The 22,266-nt window shown below is 43.6% G+C and overlaps 1 protein-coding gene across 3 annotated transcripts; it reads right to left on the bottom strand.

Annotated features, from left to right (window-relative positions):
- Nucleotides 1–240: 240 nt before the first annotated feature.
- GOSR2 (golgi SNAP receptor complex member 2) lies at nucleotides 241–16,121 on the bottom strand. Of its 3 annotated transcripts, XM_074891824.1 has the most exons (7): nucleotides 16,034–16,113; nucleotides 13,592–13,704; nucleotides 13,187–13,251; nucleotides 9,706–9,814; nucleotides 8,467–8,599; nucleotides 5,545–5,685; nucleotides 241–1,924 (listed from the first exon to the last, which is right to left on the bottom strand). In XM_074891824.1, exons 3-7 carry the CDS (start codon nucleotides 13,224–13,226, stop codon nucleotides 1,763–1,765), a joined length of 585 nt encoding a protein of 194 aa, XP_074747925.1. In that variant the 5' UTR covers nucleotides 13,227–13,251; nucleotides 13,592–13,704; nucleotides 16,034–16,113; the 3' UTR covers nucleotides 241–1,762. The 3 variants fall into 3 exon arrangements, with proteins under 3 accessions (XP_074747925.1, XP_074747924.1, XP_074747926.1); XM_074891823.1 differs by lacking the exon at nucleotides 13,592–13,704 and having other exon boundaries at nucleotides 16,034–16,121; XM_074891825.1 differs by lacking the exons at nucleotides 5,545–5,685; nucleotides 13,592–13,704 and having other exon boundaries at nucleotides 16,034–16,121.
- Nucleotides 16,122–22,266: the final 6,145 nt, after the last annotated feature.

Raw genomic sequence — 22,266 nt, forward strand, 5'->3', positions numbered from 1 at the left:
AAGTATGAAGCTGCCTGGCCTGTGACAGCTGATGAAGTTGGGTACTCTCATCTGGGCTTCAAAGCTCTGCCACAACACACAGGTCAGTCAATACTTTAGTTATGCAACTGTAAACAAGCCCAGCTACAGCAGGTTTTCCTTGCCCATATTAACTGAAATTCTTTTTTTACAGTTATTAATACCATTTCTCCAAGTTTGCAACAGTCTACATAATAAAAGCAAAGCTTATTGCAGCAAAGATAGAACGCAGAACTTTTAATCTTACTAATTAAGAGACCCATAACCATTCCAGACAGAAAAAAATGAAGGAATTGCCAGCATTATGCCACATCATCTGAATACGACACTTCTGCGCCACTGTCAGACATCTGGAAACGCTCCAGGCTTGTACACAACTCGGGATGGGAATGTATGTGAAGGCTGATTGAAATGGATGATGCCCAGAATCTCAGGACAGCCATTCTAACAGAGCCCCCTCAGCCTGCAGGGAAAGGAGTGACATGTTTAAACAATGAGGCGTTTCGTAACTGTGAATGTTTAAATGAGGACAGATCCCTACAACCGAGGAGACACGTCTAAGCTGGCTGTCACCTCGGTGGGATGATCTGTATGAGAAGGTCTTTCACAGTAATTCTGCAGGTACGACAGATAACACAAAGAACACTCTTCCCAAGGATGAGGGATGTTCACCATCCCAAGGCACGTAGCTTCAGGGAACTCTTCTGACAACAACTGATTTTAAGTGAGAGGTCTGTTGCCCTGATCTCAGTTATTCTGAACACAAAGAACAGCAGAGAGAGCCCATTCCAGCTCTATGGACACAAAAACTGCAAATCTAAATCTGAGCACAGCAAGGACTTGCCTGCTTCACTGATTCAAAAAATACCAACTACAGAGCACAAAACCTCAACCAACCACCTCAGAAAAGGAATGCAACTCACCAAAATGTGATGTGCACTAGCATTAAAAAAATGTCAGAGCCTTACAGTTTTCAGAGGCTGGATTTGGTACTAGGCACAGCGAGATGACACAGGCCTTGTGTGCAGCTGACTGAAACAGGCAGGAGTTCAGCATTCAGCTTCCCCTGGGAAGCAGCGGGGCATAAAAAGGTACCAAAACATACCTCAGCTAACATGGGAAGCATTTCAGCCTGGAACAGAAAGATTTGTGCTGGTTAATACTGTATGCGTAAATAAAAGTTAGCTGAGTTATAACCGTGCTTTAAGACCCTTCCCCACAAATCCTTCTAGCAAAATGGTGAGTTTGCAGAGGGGAACCCCTCACTTTTTGCACACTTACTCCGCAGGAGCGTGCCCACAATGTGAAATTCTCCTCAGTGCCATTCTTCCATTGCAAAAGACAGTGATCAGGGTGACCTGTAGCCAGCACAGGAAAGGCTCACTACATCTTATGCTCTGCCTTTGCATCCTCTTATCTCTACCTGCCCAAAAGGGCACTCCTACCTTGCAGTACAGCTGGGCAAAATCTTCACTTCCGCTTCCTATTTAACCAGATTCTTAAACTTGCAGACAGTGAGAGCAGTAAAGGCTAGGGTTATTTTTACAGGGCCATTCTCAACTACAGCGTCCCCAGAGAAATTTGTTTCCCTACGCGCTTTCCACATGACATGTCTGAGTGTGATTTGTAAACTCTGAAGTTCACAGAAGGGGCTCATCCAAAGCAGCACTCAGAGGAAAGTACAGTCTGGAGGACAGTCCGTCTTGCTCCAGAAGACAATCTCCTCTGGCAACAGTTCAGTAGCTCATGTCAGATACTGCACGACGAGAAACATAATTACACAAGTCAAAATCATTCCCCCGATCATGAAGTATTTATCTTGGAAGGCTCGCTTCTCAATCAGCCGCATCACTGTATTGGATAAGCCCAACATGTTGGCAACATCCAGGATCTTCTTGTGAGTACCCTAAGAATAAAAAGACGGCAAAGAAACAATTAACCTCATGGTCCAACACTTCTTATTCCACAGTCCAAGAATATTTCATCATGGGTGGCAAGTGGTGGAATTCTGATAATGGAACTTGCTATCAGCCAACAGTTCCTACAGTTTAAGAGGAGATGGCCACAGGACCCTGGAAATAGCTCGATGACGACTAATTAATTCACACACATGAACAGGAATGTGGTTAGAGATACAAAACAATCTGTCTGGACACAGACATCGTACAGAGTGGCTCAGAGAAAAAGCACTCCCTACGGAGGCATTAAGAGTTCTTCTGGTCCTTTTTCAGAGACACAGTCTAGTAAGAGCTTGGAGATTCTTAATCAGACAACCTGTACTGCAGAACTTCCCTCCTGCTGAAGTACAGTTCATACCAACAAGAGATTGAAAAGGAGGTCCAGAAACTTGTAAGGCTTATGGTAGAGTGCAATACAAAGGCATATAAAATTAATGTAATTAATGCAATTTCAAAGGCATATAAATTAATGTAATTAATGCAATTTCAAGAAATCCTTCCGGAGAAAAGCACTGAACAAAGACTGCTAGCAGGTGTGCTGCAGGCAGGCCCACAGCTCAGTTCTGGTTCACTGCTGAAGCAGTTGGTATTATTAAGAATGTGGATCCTCCCAGTTACCATGTCAGCAGTAAGCACGTGGCAGATAAACAGTGAGCTGCAGGACTGGAGGTAACGGGAAACGAGCTGGGGAGTCACTACTGCAGTGCCCCAGGAATACTCCTACTTTATTTCAGAGCAATAGTCAAAGGAAACTGTATGAAATACAGACACACGGCTGTACTCTGGGCACAGTTCAGAGCTGGGTACTGCCCTGTCTGGGAGGAAGGGAGGGAACTCACAGCTACAGAGTCACAGTGGTACAGGTAGGTGAGACAGACCTTTCCAGACAAGCCAGACAAACTGACCACCACAGCTCAGCTCCCAGCAGGCAGGCAGAAACACCGGCCAGCACCAACCTCCACCGCAGCTATGTGTGCAAAGATGGGCACTGCTAGAAAACAGCCCCGTCACGAGTGATAACGGACCTCGTCTCTCAAACTGACTTGTGGGTCCAAGTCCTTAACAGAACACCCGGCTTCAGAAAGCTGTAAGACTTGAGTTATTTCTTCTCTGAGCAAAGTCAACAGTACAGATTCCCAGTGCTCTACTACCATGCTTTAACTTTAAAATAAAAACTCCAGTTTCTGTTTTCACAGTCGACTGTATCTTTGGTCTCAGAAGAATAAAAAGGTGAAATTTGTGAACTGTTTTGAATATAAACCTGACTTAAGAACAGAAGAGCTCTCTGAGGACAGAATTTGTATCAACTATGTTAGACATACGTGCACAAACAGTTTCTCAATCCATAAAATATGCAGATTTGCAATATCAAATTAGATAAAGTTTCTTCTGTAGAAGGCTGTGTAGGTGTTCAGGCCCTTTGCTGAAATCATGTTATGTCTCTGCCAGTAAAACACAATCACATTTTTCACCTGCATTTTATATACCTCACATTACCCCTGGATACTACACTTTCAAGTTCAGCACTTTTCCTGTCTCTGTAGCAATCTTTTCCCACTCCTTCAGAACAAAGGAAAACCTTGGAGAAGAGAAACCAAATATGAAGCTTTAAAATGAAAGCAAACAATAGGAAAGTGAAGACTCTTCAATTCTTGCATCAGAACAGTGGAATTGTACAACCAGAACAGTTAAACCCCTGCAACAAGCTGGTAATACTTGGTTCATACCTGTCTATCTAGATGCAATACCCAGGAAGTTACAGAGACTAACATGCTTCCAAAGTAACCCGTTGATCTTTGCCAGTTGTCTCTGTGCGAGCTGCTTCTGCCAGATTTGTAAACGGGCAACAAAGTCTTTGACAGTGTAAGAAAAGCTAAGCTAAGGGGAAAAGGAATATGAAAAGCTGTTTCCTCATCTGTGAGACAAAGTATCCCCCTGAAAACATAAGAACATGATGCTCCCAAAAGAACAGACTATTGGTAGCAGTGGGCAGAGACATGCTAACAACTTTGACAGTTCTGACCCAAAGTATACTTGCCTTGCTACAAGTTGGCAGCTGTTGTAAGGTGCTTACAGTGCAGAAGGGCCACCATGATCTACGAGGAATGCAGGCACCTTACTGCAACCTAACTAGCAAAAGAAACAAGACAGAACTGTAGACTACAACAAGAAATAGTATTTCCTATCAGACTCTTTGAGGCAGCAGGTTCTGCAAGTATTTCTTTATCGTATTTGCCAACTGTGGTTAAGTTCTCCTGACCTGTGATGTACGTACTTCTTCTCAGGAACCCTCCTGAATCAGTGACTTACCATCCTGTAGACTCAACAACCCAAATTCCTGTGTGAAGTACAGTACACTCATGCACTTTAATGACCAGATGCCCCAAGCCAATGTGATCAGCCACCAAAGCCATCCAGAGCTAAACACAGAGGACAAATGTCCTCTGCTGTTACACCCTGCAGTGGTCCTGGGCAGCGCTTTGGCAATGCCAGGTCACCTGGACCCCTGATCAGGACAGGAGGTACCTGGCTTGTGAAGAGCAATGGACAGTAGATTAAAATAAGCACCTAGCAGCTCTGCCCTGTGAAGACACCCAGCTCTGGGAACGCCTAGGAAATGGTACCACTGGTCCTACAAGTTGCTCCAACAAAATGCCTATGCCCTTCAAGGGTGAGATCCACACATGTGTGCAGTTCAGCTCTATGTGTGTAAGCTGCCAGACTGCCTTCACAGCCAGTGAAACCCTGGTCTGCCATCCCTGGAGCTTAAGGTGTGATTCATCTGACCAAAAGCAGGGATTTCTGTTAGCAATTAAAAATGCCTAAATCCTCTGGCAGATACATCCTAAAAGAAAAGCAGCGTCACAAAACAGACAATAGTTATCCCCATCAGAAGATGAATACAACAGACATAGGGAATTCCCCACATTTTTCAGAAATCCAGCTCTCCTCCAACACACACTTCTTATTAAAAAACTTTTGGTATCTTTTGAGCTATTCGCTCAAAATTTAACATCACTTTGAACAGTCTTTAAAATAAAAGACAAGTATCTGTTATTAAGAGACGTGAAGAAATACAGCTATCATTAACAGAATTCAGGGGGATATATTGTTAAGGTCCATTAGACCTGAGAGAGTATTATCTTAATTACTAATCTTAAGTACTTTACGCCAGCTTTGTGGTTGCTCTGAGTGATGTTCATCTGAATCAACATCTGTGAGCTAGCCATTACTTCCCATTCTTCACTTGAATAAAAAAAAAGAACAAAATACAACCAACCAACCAAACCCATAAGGGAACAAAACATAACATCCAGCACTCCAAATACTAACTACTGTGCAGGTGAAGACTGTTAGCCACACAGCCACAAAAAGAGCTTTAAAGATGTTCCTAGTAAGATGATAAATTGTAAAGATTTCAGGTTCAGTTAAAATGGAGTTTGGGCCTTTCCCAGCATTCTCAACTTGAAGCAGTGAACTGAAACAAACATGTATTTATTTTACATAGCCTGGTCATCATAAACACAGAAAAATGTGGGGTCTTTTTGGTAAAAAATGATGCCCCCACCTTTAATGTCACTCTCTGGTCCCTCAGCCCCTGAAGGATGTTGGTCCCACTGCCAATAAGATCATCCATGCCACGATGGGCATTCTGGAGGGATTCATTAAACTGTAATGTTTCGTCGATCGGTATGGTGGTGTCAGAGTCCTGTGGGGGAAATGCAGGGTCTTGGTTACCGTGTCTGCTCACTCACACTGCCCAGACAGAGTTAGATCCAGAAAAAGAACATGCAGAAACAAATGTGGCAAAAACTTGACAGGACTTGAAGGATTATGTTTTAAACATTTTTTCATAAGGATATTACATACAACATTAATATTTACGTGAAAAAAGTAATTTAGAGAAGCCTACAGGAAACAAGCCAAAAGGCAAAGTTGATCAGCTGTTCAACTGAAGATAAAAGGTCAGATTAAAAATGGAGAATTTTTTATAATCTCAGTTTATGATGTATGTAGGAAAGGGAATTACAAGAGAGAACATCAAAGCTAACAGAAGGTGTTTAACAAGGAGTCATTTGATCACTGCAAATGAAAGACTTTTGAAAGATTGAATATCACATTTCTCAGCAACAGAAGGCCTGCAAAACACGTCTGGGAGATGACATTCTATAAATGTACAATATGGTGCAATTTTCTGATAGTGAGGGTGAACAGACACGAGCCTAGTTCTCTGAAGGTCTGACTCAACACCCAAGGCCTTATCTAAAAAAAAAAAAATAAAAAAAAATTAACATTTTTCCAGGAAAAATGAAACTATAAATCTTGAAATGGAAATAACTGGGTAAAATTCTGTAATCTGGATTGCCCAAGAGGTCAGAGGTTGTGATCACTTTTGTCTTTCAAAGGCCTCCAGCTCAATCTTCTCTGGACAGCATTTCATCCAGAGAGTGAAGATAACAGCTCATCGCTCCCACACTGTTTTACGGACAGGAATCATGGTATCAGTAAGAGGTTAAGTGTGGAAACATGCTTCCATGTACTTAGAACAAGAGCTGCCAAAATGCAGAATTCACATTTAGGGCAGAGGATGGTTAATACCCTACATCTGACTGTCAGGTGTACGTTACATGCATGTAACAACACCAAACTTGCTCTGAGTAGACTCTGGTGATCATTGTAAAAAAAAAATGTTAACACGTGAATGACAGGTACGATCCAGTGTTAGATGCTGTACTGCCTACACGGGTGTTCTGCTTACGGTAAAAGAATGAAGAGTAAAGGACAGAGCTGTTAGCTGTTGCAGGGTGAAGAAGCCGTGACAGCATACATATCTCTTTGATCAAATGTCAATGAAGCACTAAGGCTGAAACAAAGGTCTTGTCTTACATCCGTCTGCAGAGCAGAAGCACTTGGATTTACATCTCAATAGTTATTATTTCAGATATTTATTAAACTTCAAATCAGCAGGGATTTCATTTCCTATACAAGGAGCTTGTAGGGTTTTTTTATATACTACAAGGCAGCAAGAAAAATATCTAAGTAGATTTTTGACCCTCCTCACAGGGAGACTAGATGGCATCATATCTTTCATCTGCTGTTAGTGGTTTTCTCCAGAATGGTACAAGGGAAGGCTTTAAAGATAAAGACCGTATTTACCTTCGAACTAAGCAAAATATTCAGAACACTGCTACAGCTTTCAAAAGCCATTATGTATTGTGATTTATTCAGGATGCTTACACGCTCAGCTGGCGTTTCTATTTAAGAGAATAGGGTAGTATATAAATAGAAACTGTGTAAACTTCTAACCAAAAAGATAGGCCAGTAACTGACAAATAAATCATCATTTTCCCATTAAAGGGTCATTCTACTTTAAAAGTCACATTTTTGTAATGAGTTAAAAGAAATACAAAATAATCATGTGATTTTTTTTTTTCATCCTGAGACACCTTTCAACACCTAAAAGAGAAAAAAAAAAAAATTGCCATTTATTTTGCATTTGCTAGCCTGCTACTGCTCTTCAAAACTGTTCCACTTACACAAGTGTTTTATTTCTGGACAGATTTTCCTACAGGAAAATTTCTCCATATTGGCAGAGGAACACCACAGTGTTTTGAAAACAACTCAGGTTTCAAATTTCAGTGTTCCTTTCACGTCTTGTTTGTAATTTAGAAATAGCCAACAAAATGCTAGATGTCATTTTTATGGCAGGCTTTGAGATGTGCATCAAACTTCCCAAATCTCAAGAAAATAGGATGGCTCACATTCATTCTTCCTTGCCCTAACAGTGAATGACAACACAGATAATGAATGTTAGTTTATATGCCTTTAACAAAAAAAACACACCAAAAACCTAAACAAAACAGAAACTAGCTTCTGAGTTACAGAAAAGTGAAATCTGAAAGCAAATCCACATTACTCAGACAAAATTCCTCTAGGGATTTGCACTGGGGGGACTGCCCAGTGGAGGAACTGAGAATTAACAAGAACAGGTGGAAACACATTTCTGTTATTAAAAACTTCTGAATCATTTATACGTAAAAACGCAAGGGGGTTTTTTCCCAGCTGTGTGATTTATATTTGGCCAAATTAAAGTTTGCTGACATCTACTGAGAGCAGGGTGTATAAAAGCCAGACATTTTACAGATCTCAGGATTTGACAAAGACATTTGACACAAATCCAGGTAAAATGTATTACTTTGGTACCTACCTCGTTCACCCTTTTGAAACTGCTATATAGAGTGGGGTAGAACTGCACCGGATAAAACAGGAGCAGCCGTTTCTGAAGTCTTTTACTACTGACTCTTAATAGCCCAACTTTTCCTCCTGAGAGAGTTGCACTTTTTCAACACATATTGTTACTCTTTTCTACCTTTATTGCATTTACATCTCACAGCAGCAATCTAATAGAGTCATGCCTATGTCTTGCCTGAAACTTCTCTGAAAGACTATGGCTTCTAGAACACAGAGATCTAAAATAAAGAATATTTACATTAGTAGTGAATGTGCGTGCAAGCAACTCTTCTCGCTGTCGCTCCTGCTGCTCCCGGATGTAACGGCGATGTTGAAAGTTCCTCAGAGCTGTCTGCAGATGCTGAACATCGTATTTCAGCTGGTCAACTCGGCTAGAAAGGATCAACAACAGGAAGACATTCCCAGGGATAAAAATACCATTCTTTTCTGGTGTTTTTTATATGAACAACGGAGCATTATAAATTAACAGTGACAAATAATAAAAAATGGTGGGTTCTACTTATCTAGAAGATAAAGGATATTAAAATAGGTCTATATTCCAGACTTAGCTCTTCCATGCCTCACTTTTCTACTAAACAGGCAGTAATTTAACTGGAGGCTAATGACAGAATGTGAAGCAGAATTCTTGAGCGGTCTTGGACATCCTATCCCATGACTAGTCTCTTCAGGAGTTACATATATACTCCTCATTTAACACAGATTTGGAAAGATGGTAGAATTTGAACAGTTTATATTTTATGACCCTCATGCACACAAAAGATTAACTTTCAAGTTTAATTAATTAGCACCATGTTCTTAAGTTTGAGTTTTTATTAAAAGGAATTTAAAAGTTTGTGGGCAATAGAGGAAACATCTCCATTAGGCTAAAACAAGTAACACCCAGAACTCCATTGCCTGCCTCTGATTAAATATGTGATGACTATAAAGAAAGCCTAGATGACTATTTCAGATATTGACCTCTAATACAGGTGACAGGAAATCTACCCCTAGTACCTACAAAGACATTTTGGGACTAAACATTAATAGTAGAGTCACAGAATAAATTAGAACTGAAGTCCTGAGGTCTTTGGTCCAACCGCCTACTCAAACCAGTGCTAACTTTAGAAACCTTCTTATTTTAGTCACCAACAGCTAGGAAAATGGAAATTACACCAACTGAATTAATTTTACTCCTTACCTCCACAAATGCCATTAAAAGCAAATACTGTATAGAATAGAAATTTTTTTAAGCCTCGAAGTGCCATGTTCTGCTCATCTCAGAACACAGCCATGAGTCCAGCTCCATCACCAGTCTGTGGTTAAATGCAGAAAAGTGATTTTGCCTCTGTGCCTCAATTTTGCTACTGTAGAGCACAGAGATAAGTTATGCAAAGTATAATGGTTTCACTCAAATCAAAAGGCAAAGGGCTTCAATAAATGTAATGGAAATAATTACAAAGACCTCACTGCACTATCATAGCAAAAAAGGTGAACTTACAGTTTAGCATTCTGTCGTTTATTGGGAGGTTCTTTGCTGGACAGGATTTCCAGACGTTCCAAGTTGCTGAATATATTGTCTATTCTTGCCTGAATCTCATTTTCTACTACTGCAAGGAAATAAAAATGTGATGTAATTTGAATTAAAGAACTGCAATCTGAGTGAAGCATTCAAAGCAGTGTTTAAAACCTGGCAGATGCAAGTCCTTACTGGATGAAAAAAAAAAAAATCAGATAACTGAGAACTATACATATCATGAAAAGCCACTTCTTTAACTCAATAATTTGAGACTCTTGCCTTTCCCTCCTCGTCCTCTGAGAAGGGGGCTAGGAAAGCCCCTCCAATGTCAAGATATCTGAGCCTCCTTCCCTATCAGCTCCATGTATTAGGATTTACAGCTCCCACATTCCCCCTTGCAGCCCCCTCCTGTTCCCTTGGCAGGATTTGCTCACACAAGCCAATAGCCAAGACGTTTCTCACAACAATGGCAATTTAAACCTCTGAAAACTGTTAACACAGAGTTAATATACATCATCCATACCTACAGCAGGGGAGACTGACAGAGGATGGGAAGGATTCAGAGTTGACAGGAACTGGCAGACTGGAGAAGCAGCTCAGAAAGACATGGGCAAAACAGGGCTGAAGCCCTTTCAGGTGGGAAAACAAGGCCCCAAAATAATTGCCTCTTATCATCTACATTGCAATTGCTTCTGATAATGTGCACAGAAATAGCTGGGGGGCAATAGCACACAATGCAAACTCATATACTTGTACTTTAATGAGGTGGGAAACTGATACAACTTGGGAAAGAGTCATATGTTTTCAGTTACTGTAGTGGTAAATGTACTTTGTACGTGGACCAGCAAAACACGATACAAGCCACAACCCCCTTCCTCATCTGACACCCACACTTTCTAACCATGTCACAATCCAGCCTTTCACAACTTAAAGAATTGCACAGAAGGACAAAAGACAGGAGCATCACTAATCATCTGACATTCTTGTGTTTAAAGAAGGTGAGCTGCAGGCTGAAGGTACGGCCCCCCAGAGCACATCCACAGACGGGTTATCAGAGCACAGAAGCACCGTCACGTCTGTGCAGCCGTGAGGACAGTCCTGAAGTCTCAGACTGCCACGGTCAGAGCCGGTATAAACAGTCACCAAATCCTACAGACACCATTTGTTCTTATTTTGCATTTAGACCAAAGTCTAAACTAATCACTCCACAGCCTCTCAGGACTTTCCAGCAAACTGCATTCAGCAGAACCCAGAAAAGCAAAAACAGCTCGTCCAACCCCTTTCCTTTGCCCTTCGATCTCCCAGACTCCAAGAGTAACTAACTCACATATATAGACACAAATCAAGTTGTCCTAATTCATCTCTCCATCATTTAGTACAGCTAAGCTTAACAGAAAAGCAACCAGGAGAGCAGACAGACAATTACATCAGCTTTTGCCAGGCCAGGCAATGGTATTACTATCGTGGTCATTCTGCGCTTTTCTGAGCAAGAAGTGATTATTTGCCCAAAGCTGGAAAGGAAAGCTACAACAGAAAGTTTGATTTCCTGCCTCCTATTCCTGCTCTTCAGCCAAAAGATAATCCTTTTTCCCATAAATTCTGAAATACACACTAATATCTAGAGCATGTATCTGTATCTTTATATAGAGAGAGAAACAGCATGTTCATTTACTGACTACGTACGATGGTACATAATCCCATCTCTTGAAACGGTCTCAAGTAGCAGAAGCAAGATGGCAAATTATGTTAATTTTCCAGAGGTTCCAAAATCACATCCAGCAAACAGCAGTCCAGGAAGTCTGGCATTGTACTAGGAGTAGTACAACCACCAAAAAAAACAGAACCAGTAGACAAGCTGTTATTTTTTGACAGGAAAGTTATCACAGCCCTTTCTACAGTGAAGTCATGCTTCACAAATATATTTAGAGTAACAGAATTCAGTCAACGTGTCCATAAATGTATCCAGTCACAGAATCCCAGAATCATCCAGGTTGGAAAAGCCCTTGAAGCTCCTCCAGCCCCACCATGAACCTCACCCTGACCGTTCCCAACCCCACCAGATCCCTCAGCGCTGGGTCAACCCGACTCTTCAACCCCTCCAGGGATGGGGACTCCCCCCCTGCCCTGGGCAGCCCATTCCAACGCCCAACAACCCCTTCTGCAAAGAAATCCTTCCTAAGAGCCAGTCTGACCCTGCCCTGGCGCAGCTTGAGGCCATTCCCTCTTGTCCTGCCGCTGGTTCCTTGGCTCAAGAGACTCCTCCCCCCTCTCTGCACCCTCCTTTCAGGGAGTTGCAGAGGGCCATGAGGTCTCCCCTCAGCCTCCTCTTCTCCAGACTAAACCCCCCCAGTTCCCTCAGCCACTCCCCATCAGACCTGTGCTCCAGACCCTGCACCAGCTCCGTTGCCCTTCTCTGGACACGCTCGAGTCATTCAATGGCCTTTTTGGGGTGAGGGGCCCAAAACTGAACCCACTCATCGAGGAGCGGCCTCACCAGTGCCGAGTACAGGGGCAAGATCCCTTCCCTGTCAATGCAGTGTCCTTGCACTTCAGAAATTCCTGATGAGGCCCATTAGCAATTACTCATACAGGAATTAAAGCTTCAAACACAGGTCCAAGTTACATTTGCCAATTCTGCACTGGGGTAAAAAGTCCTGCCACAACCTATCATAGCATTTTATTACAGTCATTTATTAGCACAGGGTTATAGTCCAAACTTACTGAAGCAATTTCAGACCTAGTTGTTCTACGTATTTCTCGTAAGCAGATGGAATTACAGGTTCTGACCCTGATGCAAACAGGAACTATCAGAATCATCCTGCTTAAATTCCTGCACACCAAATCACAGCATTTTCCCCAGAAACTGGACTAACCATCTTTTGGGGAAGACTGCCAATTAGTGGATACTTAAGGAATAGCAAAGTAACAGGACAGATACACAACCACATTTCTCAGCTTTCTGAGCTTCTAACAAACTAGCCCGGTGATGAATTTGCAGTTCTGTCCACATCAATGTGTTCACTATAACTCCATGAATGCATCAGTGTGGGCTTTTTTAACCTGTTTATGTTGAAAGCCTCCACAGCATACCCTGACAATGAGTACCAAAATCTAACAGCACCAAAAAATATACGGCATTCCCATACCAAGACACCGTAGAAGCATCCACAGTAAGCACTGTCAATTAAAGAATTACAATAGGAAGATGATTTGAAGTAAATTCTTGTTCTGTCTTTTCCACTCTGTCCTTCATATAAAACAGCACCTTACTGAAATCAAATAGTAAAATAATTTTAATGCATTCCAAATTGGTGATGTCTCACCAGTTGATACACAATGATTGAAGAGCCAAATTTGTTCCAATAATCATTGTAGATACAATGATAAAGCATACAACGTTAAAGATGCAGGCTAAATCAAATCAGTACTGGAGTGGGACTTTTCTCACTAATTAATTACTTACAGTGTACTGACTCTTTGTCTGAAGTCTCCAGCCGCCCCATGTAAGACTGGACCTCATGGACTTGCCTATCAAAAGACAAAGAGTAAATTAACGGGAGAAGTCAGTTAACAGTTATAAAATCAAATCATTTTTCAATACCTCAATTTTTGGCTTCTTTTACTTAGAAGTACTTTTTAAAACAGAATAGGAATCAGATACATGGTATTCAGTGCCGACAGCTCATCACTGAATGGAGAAAACCAGCCCAGTTCTTCACTTCACTTAATATGCATCTACAAAATAACTTTCAGTTTAAAACCAAAAATCAAGGTGGAAGGGCTTTCTTTGAGGAAAAGATTTCCCATCCAGTTCTAGCTCTCTTTTTGTAAGTATAACCTGCGCTGGGGCTCTCCCCGTGCCACACACCTGGCATGCGGGAAGCCATTAAGATCCACCTACTCCAAGACAATCATGGAGAGAAGAGTTCCAATTCACACTAGGAACTCCCAGCAGGCGAGTGCAGCAGAGGGAAGATCCACCTGGGAGAAGAGTGGGTACAAGAGGGACCTTCATAACAGATCTACAGTGAAACGCTACCTGCGTACACCGGGAAAGTCAAGAGTGCTGATGAGACACCACGCCTTTATGTCACTCCATAAACGGGTAGTGCACCTCTTCAGCTCTAAACGCAGGTTTTGTCCCTCCCTTCTCAAAAAGAAAACAGAAGCACTGGCAAAGGCTCAGAGAAGGACAATAAAAATTATGAAAAGTACAGAACAGCTTCCACACAAGAAACAGTTGTTCAGTCTGGACTAGAGATGACACTGTGGAGATATCCTAGAGCAGATATGGCACAGGAAAAGGTGAATAAGGAATGATTTTCACTGTCTCCTACAACATAGGAATTACAGAGGCATCAAATGAAATCAAAAGTTTAAAACTGATGAGAAAGAAAGGACTACTGTTCTGAACAAGCAGTGGCAAAGGAAAACAAAACTAAAACACCAAACGCTGATGGTTGTTAAATTCCTGTTTCAAAAAGCCCCCAAGCCTCACATTTCTGGGAGACTGGGACAATATTCAACAGAAGTATGGCGTAAGTTTGCCCATTTCTTACTCTCTTTCCTGGAGATGTGCAGTTAGGCAATGCTGAACATACCCTGGGACAGGCGGACCTTTGGCCATACTTGGTGCAAACAATCTCACGGCAGCTGGGATTCAGGCTTCAAGAAACACACTTAAAAAGTTACAAGAATATCATGATCTCTTTTTAAAAAAATTTTAGATCATCATTTTGGTCACATCAGTGACTCTTGTTCTGGGGTATGTACTGTTTGATAACTACAGCACAAATGTTTATGAAGCCAGACCTCTGAAACCAACTTACCTTACAAAGTAATAAAATATTTATTCTTCAGTTCTGAGATTTTTTAATAACTATTAGGGCTACCTTTCAAATCACAACACTGTGCTGCTGAAAAGATCACCAAGTATGTTGGAAGTACCACATGACTTCGAATTAACTAGAGAACCAATTCAATATCCAGTATCTTGCAACCCACACTTGTTCTGTAGTTTTATTTACAGTCAGTTTCTCTGGGATGCCCCAGACAGCTTGCAACTCGCATTGCTCTTAAAATGCTCTTAAAATGCCTGTTCAGAAATCCAGGTGTAGGAGCCAAATCAGACCATGTGCAACTGGATCAGAAAAAATACTTCACATTCACCAGGACTCTTCCCATACCAGAAAATACAGTAAGTCTGGGGAAAAGGTAGGAGAAGAGTTTAAAAATTCAGAGTATCCCCAGACTGACAACACACACTATAATAAAAACACAACTCAGTGACTACAATCCCCAGAGGAGCTGTGGCTGCCCCCTCCCTGGAAGGGTTCAAGGCCAGGTTGGACGGGGCTTTGGGCAACCTGGGCTAGTGGAAGGTGTCCCTGCCCGTGGCAGGGGGTGGGACTGGATGGGCTCTAAGGTCCCTTCCAACCCAAACCATGCTGTGATCACAGGATAAGGCAATATGGAAAAGGGAACAAGATTATTCCCCTATCAATAACAGTTACTATTATGGGTATGCATTTCTAGATCAACCGCAGGATTTCCCGCTCTTCCCTACAGGGTCACTGTATCATTATTCCATTAAAGTCTCTTATTTAACACACCACTTCCTTCAACAGAGCTCAATAAAGAAACCCACTACCACAAGAACTTGCAATATTTGGATTAACTGTCTCCTTTCACCTCTTTCCCATGAGTTATTCCATATCACACAGAGCTGCACGATTTTTTGCCTTATTTTGCAATTTTCACACCACTTCTAACTCACCAGATTAGCCTTATCTGTGAAACAGAGTGGGTTTTATCAGGAGTCACACGTTTCCCGAGGTGCTTTAAATTCTGTCTGCTAGACACCCCAAAAGCCCTGCTTGTCATAAAAATCCTACTAAATTAGTGTGCCTTAAACGCGCAGTAAGAAAACAGAGTCACTTGTTTCCGGCGAACACTTGCAATCCTGTGCTTTAAAATCCCGAGGCGAGAGCCTGGCTTGCTTTCGGACTGACGTGGCTAACAGCCGGCTGGGACTCCGGACAGACACACGGCCAGCCGGGACAGGCTTCTGCTTCCTCCCGCGGCCGAAACACGGCCTCGCGGCAACTCTCCGCGGTGGGAGACGAGATTTTTTTTTATATGGGAAAAGCTTTTAAAGGGCGCTGAGCGCGCGCTGGGCCGCAGGCAGGGTGTCCGCCCCCAAGCGCTCCCCCCGCAGCCCCTCGGGCAGAGCGCTGCGGCCGGGCCCGGGCTCCCCGCGGGCCCCCGGGGCCAGGCCCGTTACAGCCCCCATCCCCGCCACCTCACGCACTTGTTGGTCTGGTGGTACAGCCCCTCCATGCCGGCGGTGCGGCCCGGCCGCCTCCGCTCCGCCGCCCACGTCGCCGCCGTCCACTTCCGGTCCCGAGGACTTCCGGACCCTCCACTTCCGCTTCCGGCGGCCACCGACCCGCCTCCCGCAGGGCCACGCGCCGCCGCCAGGGGGCGCTGCCGGACCGCGGGGCGGGGGGTGCGGGGGGCTGCAGCCCCGGGGGGGGCGGGAACGCTTCCAGGCCTTGGTCTCGGTCTGGCACCGGCCGGGCTGTCACCCTCGGGCCGCCACATCCCCTCGCCGCCATCTCCGCCAGGCTCAGCACTGCCGGGGAAGAGGGGCCGTCCCTCTGGGGGTGTCCGAGCTGCCCCCGGAGCGCTCGGTGACTGTCAGAGCGGCTGTGCGCGGCCCGTCCTCCGGAGGGTCCCAGGTCGGTTGAACGGGGCTTCGAGCAACCTGATCTAGTGAGAGATGACCCTGTCCACGGCGCAGGGTTTGGCCTAGAGGATCTTTAACGGCCCCTTCCAACCCCCAGCAACCCGTGAGTCTGTCAGGTGTCCACACCGTGCAGTGGGTGCTTCAGATCCCACCACGGTCAGTGAAGACCTTGTCAGCTGAGGCAGGTGTCTTTGGTCATATGAACTGCATCCACTTCGTAGAATCACAGCATGGTTTGGGTTGGAAGGGACCTTAAAGCTCATTCAGGCAGGGACACCTTCCACTAGCCCAGGTTGCCCAAAGCCCCGTCCAACCTGGCCTTGAACCCTTCCAGGGAGGGGGCAGCCACAGCTTCTCTGGGCAACCTGTGCCAGGGCCTCACCACCCTCACAGGGAAGAATTTCTTCCTTACATCTCATCTAAATCTCCCCTCTGTCAGTTTAAACCTGTTCCCCCTCGTCCCATCCCCACACCCCCTGATCAAGAGTCCCTCCCCCCTTTCCTGTAGCCCCTTTCAGTCCTGGGAGGCCGCTCTAAGGTCTCCCCGGAGCCTTCTCTTCTCCAGCTGAACCCCCCAACTCTCTCAGCCTGTCCTCACAGGGGGGTGCTCCAACCCCCCGAGCATCTTTGTGGCCTCCTCTGGCCCCGCTCGAGCAGGTCCGTGTCCTTCTGCTGTTGGTGCCCCCAGAGCTGGACCCAGCACTGCAGGGGGGCCTCTAGAAGTCAGGTCATCTCTAGAAGTCTAGGTGCACAGGGCACATGGAGATGCAGATACTGAGCAGGAAGTAAGATGAACCCTACACCTAGGCATTCCTTCTAAAATAGCTTTTCCAGCTCTTTGATCATCACCACCACCCCCTCTGAATGTTGCCTAGCTGTCCCATTAAGTCTTTCATTTTCACAGAACTACTTTAACTCCAAAGGCTTGTTCACAAATGGTCACGGTCATGGTCAGCTTAGGGCATCCACTGTGCAAATAGCTTTGTTTTCTTAATAATCCTGATTTTTCCCCTTATCTTCAGATAGACTGAATTCCCTACACCAGATTATCAACCATTCATTGTGTAACAGCAGGTTCCTCTGCCATTTTTCACAGGGCTGGCAGTTCAGGCCTTGCTCTGGGGTTGTATGAAAGACAGCTTTCAGTTAGCTCATCTGTACATAGTTTCTTAATTGTTTTGACCAGATAATCAACCGCAGTTGAAGCCACAACCTTTCTTGTATGTGCTGGACTACAAAACCTGATGTTCTTTATGGTTGTAGTCTGCTGAGCCACCTGAACTCCTACAGCTTTATGAGAGAATCAAGGAGAAGGTGGATTATCAAAAAAAACCAGTAGATACAGGGCAGTTAGTCAGGACACCAGGACATTAGAAATAAGGTACAAAACCTGATTGATTAAAAAGCTAAAATTAGGACTATAGCTCATTCTTGTCAGTGTAATTTAATGGAAAATAGTTCTTGTCAAGAAACATAACTTTATTCTAATAAGGGCTTGGTTGGAAAAGATTGGGAAAGACGTGTATTCTGTAAAGCATTCAACTAATACCTCCAGATCAGTCATTTAACAATTAGTAAGTGTAGTCTCTGCCCTCATGGACCAGGCAAGCACTCAGCTCTTTCCTTCTCCACTGTTTCTTCCCTCTCTTAAATGTTGTCTTCTTCTCTTGTTCCTCAGGTTTTGAATTCTCCCTGATGTTGGGCTGATGCTACCCTTCTCTGGGTTCATGCTACCTGTCCCACTTGTGGTATGGAGAGAAACCTGCTGTATCACAAACAATAATGTGCTAAACCGGGTCCATCTAAATAAAATGCTCTAATACAGTTAAATACAACTTTTCAACTCATAATCTGTCTTCAGCAACAACAGCCCTATTCCACACTTTTCTTCACTTAGGCAAAGCCTAAATAACTTTACAGCAAAAATTCAAGATACTGAAGGAAGACAAACATTGGAGAGAAGATGAGAAATTATGTTAAGAGGTGGAGAAGCTTAAGGCAGACACCTTCGTATGTGGCACTGGGCAAATGTGAAACCTTGAGCCTGGAACAGTCTCCAAAGTGGTGTTTTTTTCTGACGTTGCTCATTTACAGTTAAGGGTGTGCACCTGAAGAATACATTCTAGTCACATGAGAACAAGTCACTGAGCATCATACAGATATAAATGAGTGAAATAACTACACATCTTTAATTAATGAGAGATTCTTGTTCCTGTGGATCCATTCTTTGCATCTCAGGTAATGTGTGAAACTTTCTTTGTCTGCCCTGCCCTGTCATTCAGCGAGCCAAGTCTCTGGAAAAAGACTATCCCCTGGATGTCTAATAGTCCCTCAATCCACAGAAATCACATCGATCTAAGAATAAACGGCATGTCAATAAAAAACATTAACTGCAGCGATAACAAATATGTTCAGTCCTTGTTCTTTGCTCTCCCTTATCTGAGTCATTATACCCTGTTTTCAAACACTTTCAGGAAATAGAGAGGTTGAATGAAAATAGATGCCGGTATTTCCCTCCTGGCCAGAGCTTTAAGAAGTATCACAAGAGTTTTGATGAAGTGGCAACTACTGAAATACAAGAACGAATTTCTGTTCTTTTGTGAAGAAATTGATTTTTGCCAGAAACAACATGCTGCAACCAAGCGTCTGTTCTTGTTAGGCTTCAAGTCCTTCCAGGAGGAGTTCTTCAGCAAATTGGCTCCTTTAGACACAACAGCCAGGAGCATGGAGAGTAAAAAAAAGGGTTTTGTTCAAGGAAAGCCTCTGTATTGTAAACAGGATAAAAGGGGATGGAGAGAGTCACTTATCACTGTCTAATGTGTCCCCAGGTCATTCCTGTGTAGCACCTACTGGAGAAAAAGGATTTCATATTCACTGCTCTCTTAGAAACCCCAAGCTAACTGCGGGGATTTTCTCTATCAAACAATCTACAGACATCATATGCATTCAACAGCAGCATTCAAACCCCCATGGGTGCATTCTCCATTGCTGTTCTCTGGCTTGTAGTTTAAAGCCTTGCAGCACCAAAAGAAAAGCTTGATCCTTGTAGGAACTCCATTGCTCTGACAGCATCAGCCCATTTTCCCCTCACAGCTACAGGACTTTGTTCTCTCTCCAAAAAAACAGACCCTGATGCTCTATTTAAATCAGACCCTAATAATGTGTGTCTCCCTGTCTCTCTAAGCATAATCCCAACAGGCATAGAAACTCTCTCCTCCCTCCTCCCCCCCCCCCCCCCTCTCTTTTTTGGGCACACAAAGTATTCCCCAACTCCTTGCATGCTTTCTTGATACTAATAACTGTGGCTTTAAAAACAAAGGCGTGCCGAACCTGAGGGCATGCCGCAGAGGCAAGACATTTAGATGAATGCTTGATGGAGACTCCTCACTCAGTCCAGCTGCAGGCCATGGGGCTGCATGTCCCAGCTCTGACAGACTCCCTTACACAAGCCAGACCTCACAGCACGCCTCTCAGCATTTGAGGCTGTGGAAACAGAGAAAAAGAGAAGGGGAGACACGACAAGAATGTTGGAGACTCATCTATCAAATTTCTTGGGCTGTTGGGTGATGTGCTGGACCCAGGTCTTCCTGGGTAGTAAGCTTTTTAAAGACACATTGCACCTTCCTTCTCATCTTCCCAAATTAAGAACATTTCTGCACTACAGTCGCAGCCAGTTTTGAGACTGATGTGTGGCCAGAAGAGTCACAAATGCTTGGACCATCATTCCCTTCTTCATAAACGTACCAGGTAAAGGGATACAGCAAGGGTGGGGAAGGTCAGACCAATGGAAAAAGAATTCAAACAACATCTTTACCATTTCACTAACCCCCTCCCTTCTGCAATGATGCCAGGAAAATATGATAGAAACAGAAATAGGAGGAAAAAAAATCACCCAGTGATCTTTGAGACACAAATGTCTGGAGGTTCAGAGAACATCCTGAGCAAGTATATTGGCCTTATGCTTTTATTCTTCCCTGGGCAACAGCCACAGAGCACTGCTGGAGGTGAAATACTGACCTCGATGGATTTTTGGTACATGCAGTTCATTGGGTATGTTTGGTAACTCCATGCCTCCATTGCAGTATAATGTGTTATCTTATCATAGTAACGAGTAAGCATGGCTCAGTTCTCCATGCAGGACTGAGTTCCTTGTGCCTTCTGCCTGCCAATCACATCTCAGTTTGACCTTATTGATGAAATTCAGAAAACAGGAACAGAAGAGCCTCCTCCAACAAAGCCAAGGAGGCAGAAGGGGCAAGAACTGACATTGCCTTCCCAGTCAATGAACAGATGAAATTGCAGTAATTCTGCAAAGAAATGCAGCACCTTGCATCCATTTGCCCAGCATTAGGAACTTGTTAGGAGCCTCAAATGCCTTCTACTGAGGTGGCATTCCCCCCTTTAGCCCAAATCCCATAGCAATATCTTTTAGAGAGTTTTTAGAGTTTTAAGATCCAAGCCTTAACAGCTCTGGCTTTGGAAATCTGCATTTATTTACTGGGCAGCCCTGTTTGATACATAAATGTATCAGATTCTGTTTTGGCACTAATATAGCCCTGAACTGTATGCATAATTTAACACTTACGTAGGAAAATCTTAAAATATGTGAGCAAAACTCTGTGCTATTTTCCTGATTTTTTCCAGGGGTCAGTTCCCTGACAGTCAGTCTCTCTGAAACGTGTCAGGTTAAGAATTCCATCAGAATTAGACAAAATCATCAGCTGCTCTGGGAAATTTTAGGCACAGATCTTTTATGTGCTACTCTTTTCCAGTGAATAAACACCCATTTGCTAGGTCTAATTTGGGCAAACCAATCCAGACAACTGTACTGCTTTGTTCATTAGTTCAATAGGTTAATTCTGAACTGCTTTCCAAGTCAAATCTGGATGTCAATCTGCCTCCCGCTCACATTTTGTCAATATGGGGGATCTCAAAATTTTAAAAAAAAAAAAAAGTAAAAATCGTTTTCAGCCATGTTTCATCAACCGGGTAATGCAGGCATAAATAGATGGACGTGCTGGACTACCTCTCTCTGCTTCTCACACGCTGGACTGGATGCTCCAGGGGCTGTGATGTGTTTGTTGTTAGAACAGCCTGACACAAAGAGGCCCCGGGAGCTGCATGCACCCACAGGATAGTTGTCGTCTTCTGTCAATCCAGCTGGAGTCCCCCAAGAGGGAAAACTGGGTGAGGGGAGGGTGGGGAGAGTCCTCTGAAGAATGTCATAGAGGAATTTTCCTAAAACCTTCTCCAGTAATCTGGACAAAATCTTACCAAGTCTTTTGCCGTTAACAGAGGCCAGGAGAAAGTGTGAGGACTGAATGCAGACATAAAAGATGCAATTTGCCGTTCACTCCAGCCTGGTAACTCCTGTGCCAGAGTCCATAGTAGCCTGCTTGGTTGGGTGTTGCTCAGATAGAGTGTAATTACAACAGTGTAGTACTTTTGAGGCCATTTTCCTACACCCAGGTAACATGTCACTCTAATCAGAGGGGTCCCGGGAGTTTCCTATAGTCCAGTAATCTAAGGACTATAGTGGCATTCAGGAATGTATAGCATAGGCTCCCGACAGGGATCTCTTCAGTGGGGTTTCTTTTTACCAAGTCTGCACTCATCATCCCACACACTCTGCTATTTAGAAAATCCAGCCCTAACTCTGACTTTTCTGGTGCTTTTGCAAACTTTCTCCTTGGGAATTTAATTTTGCCATCTTCTCCACAAGATGGTTTTGATACCTGTAACTAACAAAAAATCATATTTCTTTGGGGCTGGAAAAACACCCAAAAGGGGGTGGA

The sequence above is a fragment of the Strix uralensis genome, chromosome 22, assembly GCF_047716275.1.
Source record: "Strix uralensis isolate ZFMK-TIS-50842 chromosome 22, bStrUra1, whole genome shotgun sequence".
In the NCBI taxonomy this organism is placed as follows: Eukaryota; Metazoa; Chordata; class Aves; order Strigiformes; family Strigidae; genus Strix; species Strix uralensis.